This window comes from Brassica napus, chromosome A9 (assembly GCF_020379485.1).
Source record: "Brassica napus cultivar Da-Ae chromosome A9, Da-Ae, whole genome shotgun sequence".
Classification (NCBI taxonomy): domain Eukaryota; kingdom Viridiplantae; phylum Streptophyta; class Magnoliopsida; order Brassicales; family Brassicaceae; genus Brassica; species Brassica napus.
In genome coordinates, this window is record NC_063442.1 from 34,202,022 (window position 1) to 34,224,674 (window position 22,653).

The 22,653-nt window shown below is 34.2% G+C and overlaps 4 protein-coding genes and 1 non-coding gene across 5 annotated transcripts; 1 reads left to right on the forward strand and 4 right to left on the reverse strand.

The window, feature by feature from the left end:
* Nucleotides 1–70: 70 nt before the first annotated feature.
* Nucleotides 71–1,073, reverse strand: LOC106382780 (40S ribosomal protein S21-2-like). The gene is made up of 4 exons (XM_048741122.1): nucleotides 934–1,073; nucleotides 595–668; nucleotides 377–509; nucleotides 71–266 (listed from the first exon to the last, which is right to left on the reverse strand). Exons 2-4 carry the CDS (start codon nucleotides 642–644, stop codon nucleotides 201–203), a joined length of 249 nt encoding a protein of 82 aa, XP_048597079.1. The 5' UTR covers nucleotides 645–668; nucleotides 934–1,073; the 3' UTR covers nucleotides 71–200.
* Nucleotides 1,074–1,269: 196 nt separating this feature from the next.
* On the reverse strand, nucleotides 1,270–3,869 carry LOC106382781 (uracil phosphoribosyltransferase, chloroplastic). The gene is made up of 13 exons (XM_013822841.3): nucleotides 3,627–3,869; nucleotides 3,451–3,552; nucleotides 3,055–3,133; nucleotides 2,872–2,930; nucleotides 2,711–2,788; nucleotides 2,527–2,608; nucleotides 2,394–2,442; nucleotides 2,255–2,316; nucleotides 2,072–2,139; nucleotides 1,947–2,002; nucleotides 1,816–1,863; nucleotides 1,596–1,694; nucleotides 1,270–1,511 (listed from the first exon to the last, which is right to left on the reverse strand). Exons 1-12 carry the CDS (start codon nucleotides 3,765–3,767, stop codon nucleotides 1,643–1,645), a joined length of 876 nt encoding a protein of 291 aa, XP_013678295.2. The 5' UTR covers nucleotides 3,768–3,869; the 3' UTR covers nucleotides 1,270–1,511; nucleotides 1,596–1,642.
* Nucleotides 3,870–4,101: 232 nt separating this feature from the next.
* Nucleotides 4,102–7,205, reverse strand: LOC106382778 (protein NRT1/ PTR FAMILY 5.7). The gene is made up of 4 exons (XM_013822838.3): nucleotides 6,941–7,205; nucleotides 6,639–6,856; nucleotides 5,481–6,025; nucleotides 4,102–5,111 (listed from the first exon to the last, which is right to left on the reverse strand). Exons 1-4 carry the CDS (start codon nucleotides 7,188–7,190, stop codon nucleotides 4,262–4,264), a joined length of 1,863 nt encoding a protein of 620 aa, XP_013678292.2. The 5' UTR covers nucleotides 7,191–7,205; the 3' UTR covers nucleotides 4,102–4,261.
* Nucleotides 7,206–7,554: 349 nt separating this feature from the next.
* LOC106379018 lies at nucleotides 7,555–8,497 on the reverse strand. Its single transcript, XM_013819051.1, has 3 exons — nucleotides 8,224–8,497; nucleotides 7,900–8,121; nucleotides 7,555–7,733 (listed from the first exon to the last, which is right to left on the reverse strand). The coding sequence occupies exons 1-3, from the start codon at nucleotides 8,495–8,497 to the stop codon at nucleotides 7,555–7,557; spliced, it is 675 nt and encodes a 224-aa protein (XP_013674505.1).
* A 9,293-nt stretch (nucleotides 8,498–17,790) lies between these two features.
* Nucleotides 17,791–17,861, forward strand: TRNAG-GCC. The gene has a single exon. It is a non-coding gene; the product is annotated as a tRNA-Gly (tRNA).
* The last annotated feature ends 4,792 nt before the right edge of the window (nucleotides 17,862–22,653 follow it).

The window sequence follows — 22,653 nt, forward strand, 5'->3', positions numbered from 1 at the left end:
CTGATTGGTGTAGTAGCAGTTCTCTTGTGTAGAAAATAAAAATGTAGTTGAATTGTAGGACTGATTCAAATGCCACCAAACTTAATTATTTTTCATAAATCAGAAAACAAAGATACGAGTTCGCAGATAGAGAAAACTCAATGAAACATGCCAAAAACAACAAGTAGCAACAGCTTATAGATTCTATGTCTCTATCTATCTCACTGTTGTTTGGTTTCGACTTTCTTCTTCTGCCAGAGCCTGTCGACGCCACTGTCTGCGTCTCCCTGCAAATTCAGACAAATGGTTAAAAGACAAATCACAACAATCATACTACATTTTGATAAAACAATCGCGAAAGATCAATACTAGCATTAGAAGGAGAGATATGACAAACCTGAGCACGGACGAATCCGCAGAGAGCAAGAGTGGTGAACTGGCCAGTGTAGATACCATCGGCATCAAGATGACCAATGTTAAGCTGAACAGAGGCGTGATCCTTTGAAGTGATCAATCTGTTTGTCGCCGAGCTACAAAATAAGCCAACCAAAAAGAATCAGCTAAAGATTAATCAAAACAGCCAACATTGTGTAGAGAAAAAGTAAAACAGCTTACCATTTCCTCGGAATGTAAAGCTCAGTGACGACTCCCTCCTCGTTCTGCATGATTTTTAGCTTGGAAAAATCGATCTGATCCATAAGAAAAAAAAATGGTCTAGTGAGCAATAGAATTACGTCTTCAAATATAGAAAGATTCGCTAGAAACAGATGCACATTGGTGTGAAGCTTCTAACAGAGGTAGTCAAGAGTAAATAGATAAACATTCTACAATGAGTAATTCACAGCCAGCTATAAATCATAAGGACCGACTTCTGAAATGAATAATGGCAATGATTCCGATCGTTTCACGGTAAAAATGACAGGAAGGAGGATATAAAGAGCATAAGAAGATAACCTGAGCGGAAGAAGAATCTAAAACGGAGAGAGCAGTGCGGCGGCGATGGAAAGATTGACTGAGAAGCAATTTATGTTATTTATAGTCGCGGGCTGTTAGGGTTTTTGGTTATATGAAATGATTGTTATTGACTGTTATACCCTTCATATGTAACCGACCCGAACTGAGCTGAATACAGGATAGTTTCGGTCTATTAGTAATCCGAATGAGAACGTAAAAGTTGAATTAAACCAAAATATTACGGTTCCAGCTAAAATCGAATGATCTGAACCGCATGACAGAATCACGCTATAGCAGCAGGCAGCAATCAAACTTTTGCGCTCATTTGTCACAGAATATGGAACATATAAAATGAAATAAACAAGTAGCTCCATCCTAATTACAAGATTATATTGTTTGATTTTCTCGTACAATTATTTTATTTCCAAAAAATAGTTTTGTTGACAAAGTTTTTTTTTTTTTTCCTAATAATCTGGACGAAGCAAAACTGGTGTTTACAAGTTTCTTCTTTGTTTCCTAATAATCAGGAGCTCATATCCTCCAATGTGATCTCTTACATCATAAACCTCTCACCAAACCTGAGATTGAGTCATATCAATGGTAAGAAACCCAAAGAAAACAATCCAAAGGGATTTTTGTCACTGTAAATTTAGAGAACTCACACAAGAATCACTTCATCAAAAGCTTAACCAAAACCTCAAACTTGTTTTCATGTCCCAAAACTGCGGTCTCCAGCGTCTCCAAGCCCAGGGATTATGAACCTAATCCCAGTATAACCGTAAAAAAGGACCTTATAACTCTTTACCATATGCTAGTTTTCTTACAGAAAATCAAGAATCCAGTAATGGAAATCCAAACTTTCAAAACTCCAGCCTGACTTACCCCTTTTCATTGACTTCAGGATCGATTATTCCAGTATACACATGAAGCCTGAAATGTTGCAAACAATAACCAAAACAGTTTAGTAAAACCCCCGCCAGGTTTCAAACAAGTTAAAGAGTCGGTATTGATACCCTGGATATTTCTCATTAAGCTTAGATAGTGCAGGAGGTGCAGCAACCGCACAAATCTGTAATCATGGAGATACAGGATAAACCAAAATATATATTCTACAGCCAACATGTTAACAAATGCTTACCACTTTGATTTGCTGAACAGACAAACCACGTTCCTTCAACAGATCCATCGCGGCAATTATGGTACCGCCTGAAATACAAACAAGAAACATTCGGTATTACATCTGAGGCGCATCAAAACACTAACTATACTTGTTCTACTATGATGGTGGCTACATTGCAATTTTTTTACAAGACTTCCTAACCTGTAGCAAGCATTGGATCCACCAAAAACACTCGAGAATTTTCTGGAAATTCGTCAGGCAACCTGAAGGACACGTATCAAATCTGTCACCATATAGACGCTTCAGCCCTAACAACATAATGATGTGGACAAGTTCTTACTTGTTTAGATACACAGAAGGCAAAAGTGTTTCCTCGTCCCGACTTATCCCTGGTAAGAAAGGACATGAGAAGCTATAGATTAAACGTTCTTTTGACATCTTATCTTCAGGCAACAGATAGTAAGTATATTTACCTAAGTGATATATTTTATTTGCAGGCAAAACTGTTGATGCGTGTTCCGCAAGAGCAAGACCAGCTCTTAAAATCGGAACAACCTACACAGAGGGTCACAAAAGCCAAGAACAAGAAATGGCTTTAACTTTTTGGAGTGAGAAGAAAAATACTGAAAACAAGAGAGTCTCAGGGAAGAGACAAACCGCTATAGGCTCTCTAGGATCAATGAACTCAACAGAAGCAGCACCCATTGGAGACATTATTTCTCCAACAACAGTTGGCTTTTACACATCACATAAGTGACAAAAAAAAAACAAATCAAGAATCTATAAAGCAAACTTAGCAAAGAAAAGAGAGATGTCACCAGCCATTCTCGAGATGCTTCATACATCAATAGCCTCCCTAGTTCAGCGATTGCACTCCCTAAAAGAAGAATGCTCAAAAGAACTCAGATTTAAACAGAAAACATGTCAAACGCAGATAACACAACCTAACAGTGGTAGAATCTGCACTAACACTCTCAAAACATTAATCTTTATATACTCACTGAAAATGGGACAAGGTGTTTGGTCGTTTCTCAGAACAGAGATCCAGTGTTTGATCAAAGGATGTGGTGGCACGAAGACCTGAAAGACCATGAATCAATTCAACTTTTCACTCTCCAAGGGCTAAAATTTTGGCTTACTATAAGCTTCCTTTATATATTAGTTCTTTTTTTTTAATACAATTACTTATATTCTCTTTCATGGTGGACAATTGTAAGAACAACATTAACAGACCTGTCTTAAAATTTGAATTTATCGGTTTTTAATTTAAAAACAATTGAAGTTGCACAAAAAAAAAAATTTAAAAAAACAATTGACAGTTACTGATTGGTTCTAGAAATGTTTATTAATTCTCTAAATATATTAAACAAAATCTGATTAATGGGAGTCAATTTTACCAGCATCCTATTGCTTCCGGAAATGGATCCTTCCGACGCCGCCATTTTGGCTCTAACCGTAATACTCCGACGGGGAACAGGCGAAGGAGAAGCACCCAGAGTCTACAGAATTCGAAATTCGAAATCAAAATGAATATATCCATTTGAGTGAGCATTGTTGGAATAGTGGTTGATACCTGAACGAGGATGGTAGAGGAATTAAAGGAGAGGAAAGAGGAAGGAGTAGGCTTTACGCGGCCGCATTGTTGTTGTCGGGGAGTTAAACGCAGCGTTTCGGTGTAACACCGGACAGCGTTACTACTAATTGAGCACGCCATTCACGGTGATGTTCGAATCTCTGGTCTTGAGCAGAATTTTTGGAAGGGCGATAGAGTGAGTGATCAGCGATGGATAATTGGATAATAAACCGGCCGTCACAATCTGTACCGGATAATTTTGGGTCATAATAATTTATGATTGGGCTCTATATTTCCTTTCTTAGAAACCCATTGGGCTTTATTTATATATGTGGATTGATCTTTTGCCCTTCTTTTTCTGCCAGATCAAATTGTTTTGTTGCTTGAGTTAATAATTTTTGTATACATTTTTATTTTTGTTTGTTGAGTTATGTCGATAGATTGATTTGGTTTGGTATTTATGTCCACATTTGGATTTGTCGATAACACTAGTTTATTAGTATCCACATAAACCAGCACTACATAAATAAGCGTACGAAAACACTTAACAAAAGTACAACAAAAAGAACATAGAATAGTGATCATATGACCAGGCCTGTGGCGATGTTATTACGTATACGGTATACTTCGACGTATTAGCAGCCGTCATCGCCACCATCAGCAACAACCACACTTGATTGTACACTCTTGTAAGTATACCTTCTTGCCACAAATACAAAGAAGCATATATTTGCAGCGGTCAAAGCGGCTAGCGTCCAATAAAAGCGGTCCAAGCGGCTGCTATTAAGATCTTTTCCGAACAAAGTCTTTCCAGAGATTTCCTCAGCTAAACGATCAGTAACCGTCATCAAAAGATTGTTGACAAAGCTAGCCGCTCCAACCACACTAAGGTACAGCCCTATGCCTAAACTTCTCATTGAATCAGGGACTTGGTCGTAGAAATATTCTTGAAGACCCACAAGGGTAAAAGCGTCCGCTATGCCTATGACTATGAATTGAGGAGCTAACCATATAACATTCATGGGGATGTGATGTTGCTTAGTATAATCCAATCTTTTTCTCTCAACTAGAGCAGCAATGATCATGGCGAGTAAGGAGAAAACCATACCGGTTCCTATTCGTTGTAGAATGCTAATACCTCTTTCTTTTCCCGTGAGACGTCTCGAAAGAGGCACGAGGATTTTCTCGTAGACTGTTACGGAGATGATCATGGAGAGAGCTACGAGGGCGAACATGGAAGATGGAGGAACTATGAAGTTGTGACCGATGTGTCGGTCCATGATAATGGCTTGTTTAATGAAGAATGTTGTGCTTTGAGTGGCACATATGCCAAAGGCTAATGTAAAGAACCATATTGGAATCATGTTGATGAGTAGTTTTAGTTCTTCTACTTTTGTTACCGTTGCTAGTTTCCATGGACTCTCCTTCTCGGCGGAAGCATTCTCGCTTCCTCGGTTTTCGATAATCGCCGCTTTGTCTAGAAATCTACAAAAATATTATAGGTGCTAAGAAACTTGAAACCGGTTATCTTGGAATTAAGTACTAAATTTACATCTGAAAACTGATAAATAAAAACAAAACAAAACAAAACCAAGTCCTCATATGCTTAAATGTTAAAGAGAAAACTAAATCCAAATCGGTTCAATAAAACCATTAAACAATCCTAAACCATTATTCATTTTTGAAACTAGATTTGTGAATTTGAAATTAAAAAAAAAAACTTAATTCAATATAACATGTAAGAAATCTGTAAATAGTTTTAGATTTTACATTTTTACTAGGTATTGCTATTCAATAACCAAAATCGAACCTAAACCGAATTTGAACATATATAGTTGTAACTTGTAAACTTACTTAAGCTTTTCTGTGCGGGAAAGAAGCCGTCCTTTATTATACTCTTCTCTAGACAACTCATGAAGAAGAGAAGAATCATTGGGACGAGGAAGATGTCTTTTAGCAACGGCAGCAACAAAGACTTGCAACATCGGTGTCAATGGGCTACCAGAAGGTGCTCGATAACGATAGAACGGTTTACCAATAAGGAAGACCAAAAGCGAAGTAGCCATGACTACGGTGAGTATGATACCAGCCACACCCCAACCAATATGGTCCTCTATATAGACGACTATAGTCACGGCGGTTAAAACACCAGCGCATAGACCGGCGCTCCACCAGTTAAAGTAAGACATTTTCATCTTCCGTTCTTCAGGATGGTCGTCTTCGAATTGGTCAGCTCCAAAGCTCTCAAGGGATGGCTTATGACCTCCAGTGCCTATGGAGATTAAGTATATTGCAATGAAGAAGGCTATTTCGTGGGCTCTCCTTGGCTCAACGCACACTTCTTCATGACAAGGTTTCAATCCCGGTATAAACCAAGACAATGTTAACAGAATCAAACCCTGTACATCGAAAAAAAAAATCAACAAATATAAGAAAATAAGAGAAACAAACCATCAAGCTGTGACTGATCTCAAATTAAATAATACTATATAAACAAGGTACATATTTAAAACGTGACCCTCTCAAAAATACTTCTAAACTTATACCTATAAAATATGTATTATCAGAAATAATATAAACATAAGAAAACAAGAGAAACAAACCATCAAGCTTTGACTGATCTCAAATTATATAACATAAACAAAGTATATAAACCCTTGATTTAAAGATGTTCAAGAAAGTATATAATTAGAACGTGACTGTCAGATTGTTTTTTAAAAAAAGGGTACCAAATATTTTAAAACCGAAGTTTTGTTCGAATCCATCAGTAGCACATGCAAACAGACAGTTTGGATATAAAATATCGATAACACTTCTAACATTTTGGAGTATTATTGAACCGGTTATGAGAATATATGTATGCAAGAGATGCTACTATATACAAAAGGCCCACCACCAAAACAACTAAAGATGTATATAAATAAGGTTTTCAACAAACTAAATAAATAAATAAATACGGTTTGTATTTTAAATATTGAACTCATTATCAAATTTCCGAGTACAAAATATTACCATAAGGTAGATGATGGTTGCAAGTAGGACAGTGGCATAGCGGCCGATATAAGCATCGGCGACGAAGCCTCCAAGAAGAGGCATTAAAGTGGTGACACCAGACCAGTAGTTTGCATTTCTTACAGCCATCTTAAGATCTTGGTGAAGAATGGTCGTTAAGTAGACCACTAAGCTCGTCGAGATCCCAAAGTAACTTAGCCTCTCACTGAACTCGATTGCTGCATGTGCATATATATCAAACCATAAGATTATATTGTACAAATTTAATACAAAGAGTCTCTATACAAAGTTTATATACAAACCAATGATGAAGAGTGCAGCTCTCCAAGCTCCGGTTCTAGCCCGACCCGGAATCTCTCCTCTACTATCGAGAGAAGAATCAAGAACCCATTTTTGTTGATCATCGTATGACTCTATATCATTCTTGCTCTGCTCCATAACCTTTTGTATTGATGATTGAGAGATAGAGTGAGTCTGTAAGAGAGAGAGGATTGTTGATGTGTAATGTGTTTGTGGAGAAGCAAGCTTGGTTCTCTTTATAATGGATAACATTCGCTGTGTTGACTCTTCTTGTTTAGTGCTTCAAGATTCTCTCAAAGGAATTAACCACGAAAAAGACAAGTTAAGTTGACAAAAGAAGACACGTACGTAAGAACTTAGCTACTATTCTGGTTCTTTAATAAATACGTACATAAAAGGCTTACATTTAATTTCACACGATACTTTTTTTTTTTTTTTTGAATTAAATGTTAAATTTAATTCAAAAAGAAAAGACCTTTGTTACAACTATGTGTGTCATTTCCTAAATTTTATATACAAGATTGATTAAAACCCAAGTATAAAAATAGAAACTTCTCCTGCAAGACATCAGCTTTTCCATTTTCTTATCAACTTTCTTATCAACCTTCTTCCAATTCTATCTAGCTTTCACTCCTACTAGGTAGCCAGCTCTCACTCCTACTGATTTTCCAGCACTCACTCCTACTGGATGTCTAGCACTCACTCCTACTAGACCACTACAGCTCATAACAACCTTCTCACCTCGCATCAAACCATGCGGCCATTCCTCCCTCCAGATCCTTATCTCCCTTTCTCCTAGCAATAGTAAACTTGTTTCTCATTGTCTTATCAATATTTTTGATCAAAACTATATATGGTGAGGAAGATTCTCCATGTCTTCTTTGATTCCTCTCTCTCCATATAGCATGAACCGTCGCCTGAAAAACATATCGCAGAGTGAAGAGTCGAACTTTACACCAACCCAATCCATCTGAAGCTATCCAAACAATCCTCTCCCACTCAGCAGAGAATTGATCTTGCATCACTCCTTTCATCAAACCCTCCCATACTTGCCTTGAATATGGACATTCAAAGAACAAATGTCTCATAGTCTCAGCTGATCCTTTACAGAGAACGCAAGTTTCATCTATGTTAATATTCCAGCTCTTCATCCTGTCACAAGTCGACAACCGCTCATGCATAGCTGTCCAAAGAATAAATGAGAACTTCGGAGTAGCATGTCTGAACCAGACTGCTTTATACCAATGATAGATAAGATGATTCTCTCTTATTACGTGCCAAGTACCTTTGGTAGTGAACTTCTTCTTGTAGCTACCTTTTTCATTCTTCCACATAGATATATCCTCTTCATCTTTCCATTTGGCTTTATAATTTTCTATCTCCAACTCCACTCTGTTCAATATGGGTAATCGATGATGCCTTCTTCTATGGCTCCTACTAGCATCGACATTTGCATTGACCGGTATACCAAGATCGATATGAGCTCCATTACCCAGAATATCTCTCAAACAACCCAGTGGAGACCAAACCTCATGCCAGAAAGAAGCTTTCCCCCCCATCTCTAACTTCAATTCTATAAAATCTTTTAGCTATCTCTCGACACTTCAACACTTTCCGCCACATCCAAGATCCAGTCAAAGTATTCTCTCTTTGATACAACTACTCGGCAACCGAAAGGCAGCCATCCAGAAGTTGGTAAGACTCGTAATCACTGAGTTTATTAATTGCAATCTCCCTGCATAAGAAAGAAACCTTCCTGTCCACGTGCTTATTCTTTTCCTGATCTTTTCAACCAGAGGAAGATAATCTGTGACTGTCATGTGCTTTGTCAGCAACGGAAGGCCAAGATATCGAACCGGGAGGGATCCAGTGGCAAATTTGAATTGTCCTAGCATTTCTTCCTTCCTCTGAATTGTTACTCCAGCCATGAATAAAACTGACTTTTCCATACTTATCTTCAGGCCACTCATCTTGTCAAACTCGTCAAAAACCCCCAATATCCCTTCAATAGAATTTTTCGTACCATCTGCGAATATCATCAAGTCATCAGCAAAACATAGATGAGTAAGATCAATGTTCTTGCATCTTGGATGATATCCTATTCTTCCTTGTACTGCAGCTTCATCCAGCATCCTTGACAGCACGTTCATACATATTACAAATAGGTATGGAGATAGTGAGCAACCTTGCCTTAACCCTCGCTTACTCTGAAAGTATCCAGCTAGTTCCCCGTTAACTTGTACTGAGAAAGAAGCAGAAGTAACACAGAGAGATATCCATTTAATAAACTTCTTCGGTAAGCCAAGCGCCTCAAGAGTATTCATCAAGAAAGGCCATTGGACTGAATCAAACGCCTTCGAAATATCAATCTGCATCGCACATCTAGTAGATATCTCCTCTTTATGATAATCCTTTACCAATTCCATTGCTAATAAGACATTCTCCATTAACAACCGTTCCTTGATGAATGCAGATTGATTCCAGGTAATACACTTTGGCATAATAGTTTTCAATCTATTTGCTAGGATCTTTGATATTACCTTGTATAAGACGTTGCAGCATGAAATGGGTCTGTAATCCTTCATCATTTTCGCTTCCTCCTTCTTCGGAATAAGAGCCAGTATAGTAGAGTTCACACCTTTGGGCAGAAAGCCCTTCAGAAAGAATGATTGGATAGCAACAACAACATCTTCTCCAATCACCTCCCAGGCTTCTTTAAAAAACTCAGAAGTGTAACCATCTGGCCCTGGAGCCTTGCTTCCAGGCATTTTAAATAAAGCCTCCTTGATTTCTTCTCTAGTAACCTCTCTCTCCATTCTTGCACAATCAACTTCATTACACTGAAACCGCAGAAGCTCTTTTAGCTTCTCAACAGAAGCACCCTCAAACTCTGTAGGCTGATGCTGCATAAACTCAGTAAAAAATTCCTCTGCTTCTTTCTTAATCCCCTCCTCCTCTTTGATCACTAATCCATCTGCACGCTGAATCTCATGAATGGTATTTCTTATTTCCCTGATCTTTGCCGAGTTGTGGAAGAAATTGTTGTTTCCATCTCCTACATCCAGCCAATGGACTTTTGACTTTTGTTTCAAGAAGCCCTCTTCCAATTCAGCCAGCCTCTGCCATCTATCATAAGCCTCCGTCTCTCTTCTTATTGCGTCGACTGTTGGATTCTCCAAAGTCTCCTTTTGTTTAGCACATAAGTCTTGATAAGATTCTCTAGTTCGCTTTGATAACTGTCCCAGTTTCGCCTTACTAAGCGTTCTTAGCGGTTGTTTTAGAACCTTCAGACGCTTCGTAAGACGGAACATGGCTGATGTTGAGTGGAACAAGCTCTCATAATCCCTCCATTGCTCCTCCATCAAAACTTTGAACTCTGGCATCTGTGATATTACATTCGAGAATTTAAAAGGCCTTCGCTTCTTCTTTGGCTCCTCAAAATAGATTCTACATCTCAGATGATCAGAACACCCTCCAGGCTCAAATACACAATAAGCAGAAGTATTGTGGAGCCATTCTTCATTAACAAGGACTCTGTCTAGCTTCTTACAGACTAAACCTTCTTCTCTCTTATTGCACCAAGTAAAACGAGGCCCATGATATCCCATATCAGTAAGCTTGCAGTATCTAGCCAAGTCTTGAAAATCCCTCATACCCTGAGGTAGTCTTGGCGAGTCATCAAAACCTGAATGTTCCTCTCCTTCTAATATTTCATTGTAGTCCCCAATCAGCATCCATTTTTTCTTCTGAAACATTGGAGCATCATAATGGTCTTTAAGCTCCTCCCATAACGCTTTCCTCTCTTCCATGGTGTTCAAAGCATACACAAATGAACAAAAAAACTCTTCCTCCTTTCCCGGCAATAGCACCGAGCATGTTATTAGTTGTGTACTTTTGTACACTGGCGTCATCCTCACATTCGATCTCCATAGAACCCACAGCCTTCCCAGCCTACTATACTCGTAATTTGAAATCAAATTCCAACCTGAAAATACTTCTCCAACAATCCTTTCTACTTTGCTTTCCTTTACCCGCGTTTCAATCAAACACCCAAACTGAATATCTTGATCCTTCACCCATTTCCTAACTACTCCATGCTTAGTTGACTTGTTGAAACCTCTCACATTCCAAAAGAAACCAGCCATTAGTTATTTTTTCGAGTGCTCCTTTTTGAAGCTCCCATATTCTTCTCTCTGCCTTGGACTGAAGAGTCTACTATCACCTTGTGATTTGTCTTAGACTGTCTCGGTAGATTCAGCCTTACACCTTTATTCTCCACTCCAGTTATTCTCCCATTGACTACTTCTGTTATACTTCCATCTCCTTCATATTCACTTCCAACATCATCCTTTATTTCACCCTCTTCATACTCAATTTCTTCTCCATTCTCTCCAGAGTTACTTAATGCAGCAAATCTTGATGGAGTAGCAATTATTACCTGACCATAAGTCAACTGCGTCTTTGGACTTCTGCTTGCTTTCTCTTGAGATACTGTTTTCCACGCATTTAGTTCCTCCGTGTTAGATACCACTCCTTCTTTCTCTATACTTCTTTCTTCATTCTCTGTATCTTCTTTCTTTTGTTCTTCCAGCTTCTCCCCTTCTCCATTTACATCCAAGTTTTCTGCATCATTCTTCCTTCCACTTAAGAGTTTAGGACTCTTTATAGATTCTTCAGCTGTCGTCTTTCCCTCCTTGTTATCCTTTTTCATTACGTTGCAGAAAGTGTCATAGTGCCCCCATTTACCACAGATAGTACACTTTGGCGGAAGCCATGGGTATGTGTATTTCACTGTGGTCTCCTTCCCTTGAATAGTAAAGTCAATCGCCTGCGGTAGCTTTTTTGATAAATCTGCCATCACAAAAACTTTTGCAACATCGAAATTCGTACAAGCAATAGTTTCTGGATGTAAACGATCTGGCTTTCCCACTGCACTTGTCATGAAGCTCAATCCTTCCCAAGAATACATACTCATAGGAACCCCCGTTAGATGTATCCATAGCGGAATCAGATGTGCTAGTGATTTATCCTCCTCTGGAGCCCATTTCGACACAACCATAGGCACCCCCGCAATATTCCACATACCCCTTCTGATGACTTTCTCTCTTACCACTTCACTCGTAATCCGAATCCTCATCGTCGTTGAATCCATCTCATAAACGTCTAACTTCTGCATCTTATCACCATATGCCCAAATCTTATTGAGGATCACATGAACCTTCGCAATATGTGGAGCTGTTTCCAAAAACTTCGCAATGACAAAATCCTCCCACAGATGATTAGATTTTTCAATGATCTCCGATGGAACTTCCACTGATTGCTTTCCCTCTGAAACCTCAATGTCGAAATCATACTTCTTCAGAACTTGTTTCTTCTGCACCGCCGAGACCCAGGATCTTTTCTGATCGATCAGAGGTGGCGGATCTTCCTGTATCGCCGTTGGATCCATCACTACTGCCGGTGAAGACAGCGGTGATTGAGAAATCTCGATCGCCTTAAAAATCGCCAAATCGCCTTTGTTGCCAAAACGGTGCGTTTCGATGTTTTATTACGATACTTATTTTTACGACTATAGCTATAGTTTTAGTACTAAAGTTTATACAATAAATACATGGAAGTAAAATGATAGTGAAGTTTCGATTACGCTCAGATAAGTACAAATCTCGGTGTGATATGGTACGCATCTTTTTCCAATCGGTCACTTTCAGATTGTAATATCTGTGGCTTTGTGGACCTGACTAGTCTCATTAATGAAGTTGAAATTTCTATTAACTCCAAAGTTTAAAAGAGTTAGAATTAGATCAAATCAAAGAATTGGATCACATTTGATCGAAGTGTTCTTTTAATTTTTGGACAAATCTCAATTTTATAGAATCTTACTCTCCAAGAATGGAGAAAGTGTTCACAGACCATGATAACATAGTCATCATGGCCAAAGAAACAACTATTACAAGAAAGCAAATACAACAAATAAAGATAGAGACAAACACCACGCTTAAACAACCAATGACGTAAAAAAGTCCTCTAAACTCAACGACCATCGAGCTGAAAAGTAAAACGAAGCCTTGGGAATTAAAGACCACAAACAGTGATATGCATCCCGAGATTAAAACAACAGCAAGTGCACAATTAACAATCCTTAACATGGCTAAACAACCTTTGATTAGAACTTCAGTATTTGAAGTATCTCTAACCTCTAACATTGAATTTCCTGCACCAAAACCACATAAAGTAGTTGATGAAACTGGAGGAGAAACAAGCTCCATAAAGAAAGAACTTGGATAATAGACGTCCGATAAAACCCTACAGAGATTGGATGACTTTTTTTGGAACACTAGAGATTTTGATGACCATTTCTGATTTTTGTTCAACAACTTTGAGTTAAAAAGCCAACAAATAAATTCATACTACAACCAAAAGTGACAAAAACTAAAGTTTCAGGGCTTGATTAATAAATACTTTAAAAGTGTTTTACCGTCTCTCTACAACCAGTTTTTTTCCTCTAAAATACAAATATTTTCCAATCATGTTCTATAAAACATTTCTAGGGCTACAAAAAAATATGTCTATACAAGTAACATCACTAATTTTTAGAAATTTTATAAATAAATCGTTAATTATTCTCAAATATACAACCAAAAATAACTTCACTCACAATCAAAATTTACATGCTGAGTTCTATATTAAAAGATTTAAAGTTATAACTCCTAATCAGGTCTTTAAGCAAACTCGCCAGATAAAAGAATTCATAAGAGGCTGTCAATTTCTTTATATAGATTTAAGAAAAATTCATTATTGTAATTTTTAAAAGAGAAAAACCAATGACAAAATATCATTTATAAATTAAATATGAGATAGAGTTCTAATGTTATCTCATTTGAGACATCACTCTTTATATTTCTTTTCCTTTTTAAATTAAATTATTGTTAAATATCTATCTTCATGGAAGTGCTCTTAGTCCTACCTAAGAAGAAGCTTAACAATACGAAAATCTTATGGATCCTGAAGAATATATATATCATATAGATTTGATGCCTGTGGTGTAGATTCCCTCTTGGCTACCACCAAGACATGGACTTCTAAGAGTAGAGAGTTAACACTTAAAATCATCACACAAAACTTCTCATTCACATGATTCCAAATTACCAAAACTTTGGTCCAGAAGATTCTGGAGAAACCCCTTGTAGCCTCTAGGATCTGATCCTTATATCTACAAAGAGAAACAAACCCCTTGTAAACTCCTGGAGATTTTTATTATTAATGTCAATACAATAATATAACAACCTTTTTAATTTGACTAATTTCCTCTTAAGCAGCGTTACCACTAGTTTCTGAAGTCTCATTGGAGGACAAACATGACCAGTAAAACTATATAAACTTCCTAAAATCACAATTTTCATTCTTTAGTTACTTCAAAACCAATCTCAACTCCATGATTGAGTAAAAAAAAATCCTTAGTTAGGTAGATATTATCCAAAATAGGTAGGATTACCAATTGATGTATCATCATTTCTGAGTTCCCTTACGTATCTTCTTAAGACCATACCTAAAATTCAACAATGACAAAAAAAATTTACCGCCATATTTGAAAATTATTTTTTATCACTATCATCTCATCTATTAATGGTGTTGTTAACCACTACCACCACATTACACGATCAGTATTGTACTCTAGTACTACTTTAAGTCAATAATCACTTGCGAGAAAGGAAAAAAGGAAGAGGCAGGCACACTTAAGCATAATCATATAACTTCAACAGTAACAGTAACCATCACATGTTAATTAATTAGGGGATTAATTATGCTTATACTGTAACCACGATCCAAACTCATGACGTTATACGATCAGTATTCTACACTATTACTACTATAAATCTATAATCACTCACGATAAAGGATGAAAAAGAAGAGACACACTTAAGCATAATCATATAGCTCCAACTGTAACAGTAATAATCACATGTTAATTAATTAGGGGCTTAATTAGTGGGTCAATTATGCTTAATACTGTAACCCCCCATCTAATTTAATGACATTCATTATCCTCTACTTCTAGAGTGATCCATATAGCTTTTCTAGAAATCCTCAGATAGATATGTGGTTAGGGAGTTACTAGATTCAAGTTTTAAGCGTTTAATTAATGAGTTTTAAGTGGCTGTTGCTTATTGGTGATCATTGCCAGGAGAAAGTTGTAAATCTTTAATGGATATGCTACCAAAACCAAATACATCATTCCTAAATTTGAATATTTAAGTAAGGATCCAATAGCAATTAAGAATAATTATTGTTTGAATTAAGAGTCAACTCTTATCATATATGAAAATTAATGGAAATCTGAGGTTGTGGTTGAGGAAAGTGGATTACCTTTTCACATAGTGCTGTTACCACCATTGGCTGCTTCTCATTATCTATGACTATAAGCAATTCCAACAAAAAAAAACTAAGTGGAGGCAGCAAGGTTATAGGAGATCGTGGATTATTGCCTCTTTAGCTTCCAATTAAAATAATATTAGAATTTATTTGTATAATTCCTTTTTTTGACACATTTAATTAACTTTACCTGGAGTATAGTAAAATAGTTCATTTTCGATTAACTGAAAATAAAATATAAGAACATTGAATAAATGATTTTTTTTATCCCATTCCATTACCTTTCTTAGTGGTTGAATCGAAGTTTAGACACATCAGAGAATATATCTTTTATCCATTGGAGTTCTAAAAATAAATATGTATGTATTATATATGTGTATGTAGTTGTGGGATCTACTAAATAGTGTAGAACTCTTACCCAAAAGTTCTAAAAGTTTTGTTTTTAACAGGAAAGAATAGGCAGCATCTCTTTTTTGATTGTGCTTTCAGCAGGCATGTGTGGTCTCACTTTGTCGATAGATTACACCTTTCTCCTCCAGCACAATTCGAGAGTGGGTTGCGCTGGCTGAAGAATCCATCTAAAGACAAAAATGTGAAGTTGATAGTGAAGCTGCTTTACCAAGCTTGTCTATATCTGATTTGGAGGGAAAGAAACTCGAAATACACTCTGGAAATACTCGACAACCGGGGGCGCTGATTGATGAGATTAAGCAAATGATAGATTACGCCTTGATCCTTTGGTTCGAGCTCAAGTTCTGAAACAAGGAGAGATCTCAGTGCTCTCAGCTTGGTTTACAGTCTTTTAGAAGTCGTATAGAGTAATTTTTTGAGGTTGAGTTTTGAATTTTGGTAGTGGGCTTTTGTCCTAACAATAGGCTTGGGCCTTTTTTTGTAATCATTTGTTATATAAATAAAAGAAAAAAAAAGTTAAAAAGAAAAAAAAATTTGTTTTTAGAGCTTTTGGGTAGGAGTTCTACACTATTTAGTAGACTCCACAACTACATACATATATACAATATATACATACACACATATTCATTTTTAGAGGTGCTCTAACTAGCTATATTTTTCTAATATATGCTCATAAGCAGTGTCTACAAAATACTATGGAACCAAAGAAGTGAAGTTACACAATGCTTCGTTTAGGGTGAGCCATACTCTGTAAACAATTGATCATATCTCTTATTTTCCTTGTTCATTAATATAGTTCATAGCGCAGAGCTTTTAAGCTAAATTTTGTAGGGATAGCCAGTGATATAAATAAGAGGGAATAATCAGTCATGAGTGGTTTCCAAGAATTAAACTGTCAGTTTAAGCTAACTGAATCTCAGGTCTTTTTATCAGCACCATATATATATTTTTTTTTGTTTTTTTGTGCAACATATATATAATATATATACATACATTTTCACTATATACATTTATACACAGGGCCAGTCATAAAATTAGGGGAAGAGATCCATAAAAAGATAAATATTAATACAAATTATAATTTGGAAACTATGTAATATATATAATAATTCTTTAAAATTTGTACAAATGTTTATCACGCGTTGTCCAAAACCGACTCTAGTCATACACACAACAAATGTGATTATGCTCTGGCAAGAGGACCACTGAAAAGATTACTCTGCAAAGGAAAACTCAAAATTCATATTGTGGACTGTGCATGCATGCTTTAGCAAGAAGCCTTGTTAAGGTCACTATCAAGAATAGATACCGTTTTGTCCAAAGCGAAGAATAAATAGCACATGGTGATCGTGCTTGAATTTTTTTAATAGAATTTATAATTTGCCTTAGAGATTCTGCTATTCTTTCATTGACAAGCCGTTTTCCTGTCCAGTTATACTCTTAAAAGTCTTCATTTCTATTCTTGTGTTGAATTTGATGTTTGAGAGAGAAATAGAGGAGGAAAGATATGATTTCCACACGATAGTTGATTGACAAGGGGGTTAAATCCGGGTCTATTAAAAACACAAACTTAATCCTCGGTTGGGAGGTGTAGTCTACGACAAAACCTTTCCCAGGTTTTCATGCGAACGTATCCGCAGCTGTGGTGAGCAGAACAATGTGACAACTTTTTCAAAAAAAAAAAAGATAGTTGATTGACGAAAACTACTAAACTTTTTCCACCGAGCAGTCTTGTGCAATGCATGACGAAAACAGAAAGAGTAGAAAGCAAATGGATCATAAGAAACACATGTTAAACTTATATAACCAAAACAAAGCACCAAGTACGTAATTGATTGCAGACGAAAAATAGAATAAAGTGTTTAGTTGAATTAGTCAAGATAGATCATCATTACCTTACACATTCCTACGTTTCACAATGGAGCTCGCCGACCCACTTTGGCATGAGTTTACTAACCTAACAGTAACACCTTAATGATACCGAAAAAATTCAGTGATGTTAACAATGTAAACGTACGTCAGTAAGTACATGTTTTGATAATATCTTATTATCAACCCCACATATCGTTAAGCACCAGTGGTCTAGTGGTAGAATAGTACCCTGCCACGGTACAGACCCGGGTTCGATTCCCGGCTGGTGCATTTATTCTTATTTTCCCTTTTTTGTTAGTTAGCCATTCGGCCTTTTTCTTATTTCGCATGCCCAAAACTATTTCTATGCAGGCCTAATATCTATACATTGACGGTTATGTCTGCGTAATAGGGTATTACAGCCAGTGCGCAAAATTTACTGTTTTTAATCTTTTTGATCTTTGTCAAAAAATTCAATCCCCTATATATTATTTGAAAAACATTGCAATAATTTTTGTAGCCACATGTCATCACTACAATGATTCTTAGAATTTTAAGAGAAATAGGTTGGTCCATCTAAATATATAATAAGCTTTTTATTAAACACAATAAATACATGATTAATGTGCTTCATTATTTCATTAAATAAGATTATGGAATTGCCTAATATGGCTAAAGTATATAGGACAATTAATAATTTTGAATAATAAAGACTAGGTTAAGATCCGCGCCTTGCGCGGGATAAATATTATATATAAATTATTTTTAAGTATTATATATTTTTACATATTATGAAATAATAATTAAAAATTTAGTAACTATTACGTATATAATTAAATTGGTACAAATACTTAAATAAATTTTATTTATCGAGACAAACACTTTTTTTAATTTTATATGTTAAAAATTAAGTTTAAATGATATTAACATAGATATATAGTACTTTTTTAATATTGACATCTCTTAAAAAATATTTTATACTCATATTATTTTTGATCGTTTGTATTTCTTTATAACAAAAATTTTAAATCAATGATAACAATAAAAAATTTATGGGATGTTTAATAGTTTTAGTAATTTATAATTTTAAAAACATTCATTGCAAAGTTTAAAATCCAAATATTAAGTTGTCAATAATTGTTCAAAATGTTTATCAAAAACTTTCAAATCAAATTCGAAATTAAAATACTTATGTATTTTATATGGTATATAATTTATTTAAAAAAATATTAATATGCATATATATAATATTTATTAAATGAGACTTCCTACTTATGTAATTTCGTAATCATTTCTATCTTGTTATAACATAAATTTTAAACCATAGATCATAAAAATTTCAGTGTGAGATTTTTAACAACTTTGGTCATTTATATTCGTTTTTAAAAATTCAAAATATAACATATATGAAAAAATCTAAATTTTATTATATAGTTAATGTGGTTTCTTAAGTTATTTTAAAACGACTTAAAAATGATAGAGAATAGACTGATTTTTATCAAATTTTTATTATTCAAAATCATTAATAGTCATATATACTTTAGCCACATTAGGTAATTCCGTGATTTTTATTTAAGGAAACAATGAAAAACATTTATGGTTAGTGTAATAAAATGCTTATTATATATTTATATGGACCAACAAATTTTTCTAAGAATTTTAAGAATGATTGTGGTGATGACATGTGGCTACAAAAATATGTTGTAATGCTTCTCTTTTAATATATAGGTGATTTGATAAAAATAAGTATGTATTATAATTATATTTGTTTAATTTTAAGCTATTAAAATAAATTAAACAATCATAGTAACCATATAATAAAAATTTAAAAATATTTATATATTATATTTTGAATTTTTAAAAGCGAGTATAAATTACTAAAACTGTTAAAAGTTTCACATTCAAATATTGTGATCTATTATTTAAAAATTTTGTTATGACATGATACAAATAATTAAAAAATAATATAAGTTGAAAGTCTCATTTAATAAGTATCAAAAATAAAAGATATATAAATATATGTATCATTTTAAATTAAACTATATGCCATATAAAAATACATAAATATCTTAATTTTGAAATTTACTTTGAATATTTTTTTGATAAAAAATTGAAAAAAATATTGACAAATTAATTTTTTAAAATATTATAAATTACTTAAATCATTAATCTCACAGTGAAAATTTTGTTATCACTAATTTAGACTTTTTGCTATAACAGATACAAATGATAAAAAAAAATATGAGCAAAAGGCATCATCTAATAAAATATTAATATTAAAATATATTATATATATGTTACTATCATTTAAATTTAATTATATATCATATCAAATAGAAAAAATATTTTTTTCGATTTATAAAATTTATTTATATGTTCGTACCAATTTAATTATATAAGTAGTAGATAATGACTTTTTAATTATTCAATATATATTTATTATTTTATAATATGTTATAAACATATAATATCTAAAATAATTTATATATATAATGTTCATTCCGCCCAAGGCGCGGGTCTTAACCTAGTAAAATTATTATTATATGAACAATGACGCATAGTATTATAAATGTTTGAATCGAAACAGTGCTGAAATAACTTTGTTATTATTATAAAAATGGATACATGTTTGAAGTATTTGAAAAATAAATAAAACTAGATTCTGACCCGTGCGGCCGCATGAGTGTTACTTTTAATTTTATAAATGTCAAAGATTAGTTGTACAGCTTCATCTTTTATGGTTTTTTTCCATCTCTTCCTAGTATTTTTAGAACCAAAATTTTGATGTCTATTGATGGATGATGCATTAGAGTTTCTCCCTCTAATGTATCTATATTTTTATCTCTTACATTGACCAATCAATTAAAAAAATAACATAAATACCAAAAACATAGAGTGAAAATGTATGATAATATTGTTTCTGAATATATGTTCGTATTTGTCATGTCCTCATTTTCTTTCATCTCCAATACTCCCATTATTTGAAAATCAATTTGAAAATGTTGTTAATTATGACATGTTTATTACCTTGGTTGAATGAAAAAAAAACATGAAAAGAATAAAATTTGTGGTTGATGATGAATTTCTTCCAAGTCTTGTCCTTCTCGTTTACTATAAAACTACCTTGTGTTTTGTTCACAGCTCCTCTTCTTTTTGCCAACGTCCCATACACTTATGTGTTCTTCCTCTTGTCTGTCGGCTACGTAAACTGAATCAATATAAACTACATTATAGCAGCCTTGCTTAATTAATTTCTTTTCCAACGACTAATTAACCCTTAATACTGTTTGTAAGTAACGATAAGTGCCAAGCCGCCAGTAGACTAATACAAAGTTAATACCAAACCAAACCGATCATATTAAGACAGGGAGTTTTCTTGGAGTTTGGTTATTGTCCCAAAAAAATGTGGTGGGTTTCTTCTTCCTGAGTCACCGGTCTCTCCTTCTCATCGTCGGGATTCATAAAACCGTTGTCATCTCTTCCGGCTCCAGTCCAGTGGCTGAGATTCATTCTACTTCTACTATCTCCATGTCCACAGAGACTTCTCTCCTCCGCCGTTGATTTCTTCTTCCTCATCATCCTAACCTTCTTCGCTCTCCACAAACTCTGCTCTTCTTCTTCTACTACTACAGAAGGTGACATCAGGAAGCCTCTGATCGCAAGAAAAACCGTAACCAGAACAACCGTTTGTTCAAAACGACAATCGTAGTCACTATTCTCCTGTTGTTTTGCTCCCTCGCTCTGCGTTTTGGCGTTCACAATCGACAATCGTACCAAACTAAAGCTCCTCGACGCTCTGTTTTGGCTAATCCACGCCGTTACTTACGCCATCATCTCCGTTTCGGTTCCCACCAGAAGAGATTCACATCACTTAATCATCCGTTAACACTACGAATCTACTTCGTTTCCAGTTTCATCGTCACTGCTCTGTTCACAGTCTCCGGGATACTCCATCTCATCTCAGACGATCCATCCGCAGCCAGTCTAAGATCTGACAACGTCTCATCCTTACGTCTTATTACGATTTATCCGTTGTTTTATTTTTGCTTAAATGCTGTAATTGATTTTCGGTTAATTAATATTTATTAACTTAATTAATTAACTGAGTGGCAGAAAATTGTAATTAATTTGAAAAAGTATGGGTTAAGTACAAAGTGTACTTCTGTTTTAATAGTTTAGACTAGATTTTGACCCGTGCAACCGCACGGGTGTTTGTTTTCACTTTTCTATACATAAATTATTGTTTTAGAACATAAGTTGTATATATTTTTAATGTTAATCATATACTTAAATATTTATATAACTATTTCAAATACAATAATTTTATAATTTACATATTATAATTAATTAATTGTTTTTGTATTTAATTTATGCTAAATTCTGACCCGTCTTTCAAAACTGGATTTCTTTTTACCAATATGTTTATGCTTATTCATTTTATATAATTTATTATTGTATATATAAAAGTCTAAGATATGTTAATTTTTAGACATGTATTATATAGTTTGTTAATTTTAATCTGTTCTATCATCATATTATATTTTAAATAAATATTTTATATTTATGAAAATAAAATTTATAAATTTATCAATTGAATATACTTTTATCATATTTATTTAAGTATAATAATTGTATTTTAACATGATCATGACTATAAAGTGGGTAAAATAGGATATAATTTATTTATTTCTTATTTTATAAACGATAACTTAAAATATATTAAATTATTGTTAAAATACTTTTACACATATTTATTAGAATTTTCAAATATAATATATAAATATATATTATATTTAAAATGAAAATACATTATGATTAAAGTAGTTGCAAAGATTTTATATTATAACCTTACAAAAATACATGTTAATTTTTATGCATGTATTATATATTTTGCTTAATCCATCTTACCAACATATTAGATTTTATTTTTGAACATAAATATTTTATACTTATGAAAATAAAATTTATAAAATTTATAAATTTAATACAATTTTATTATACTTAGCTCAATATAATAATTTTCTTTTAATATGATTGATTATGATTATATAATATATAAAATATTACAGAATTTTTTATTTTT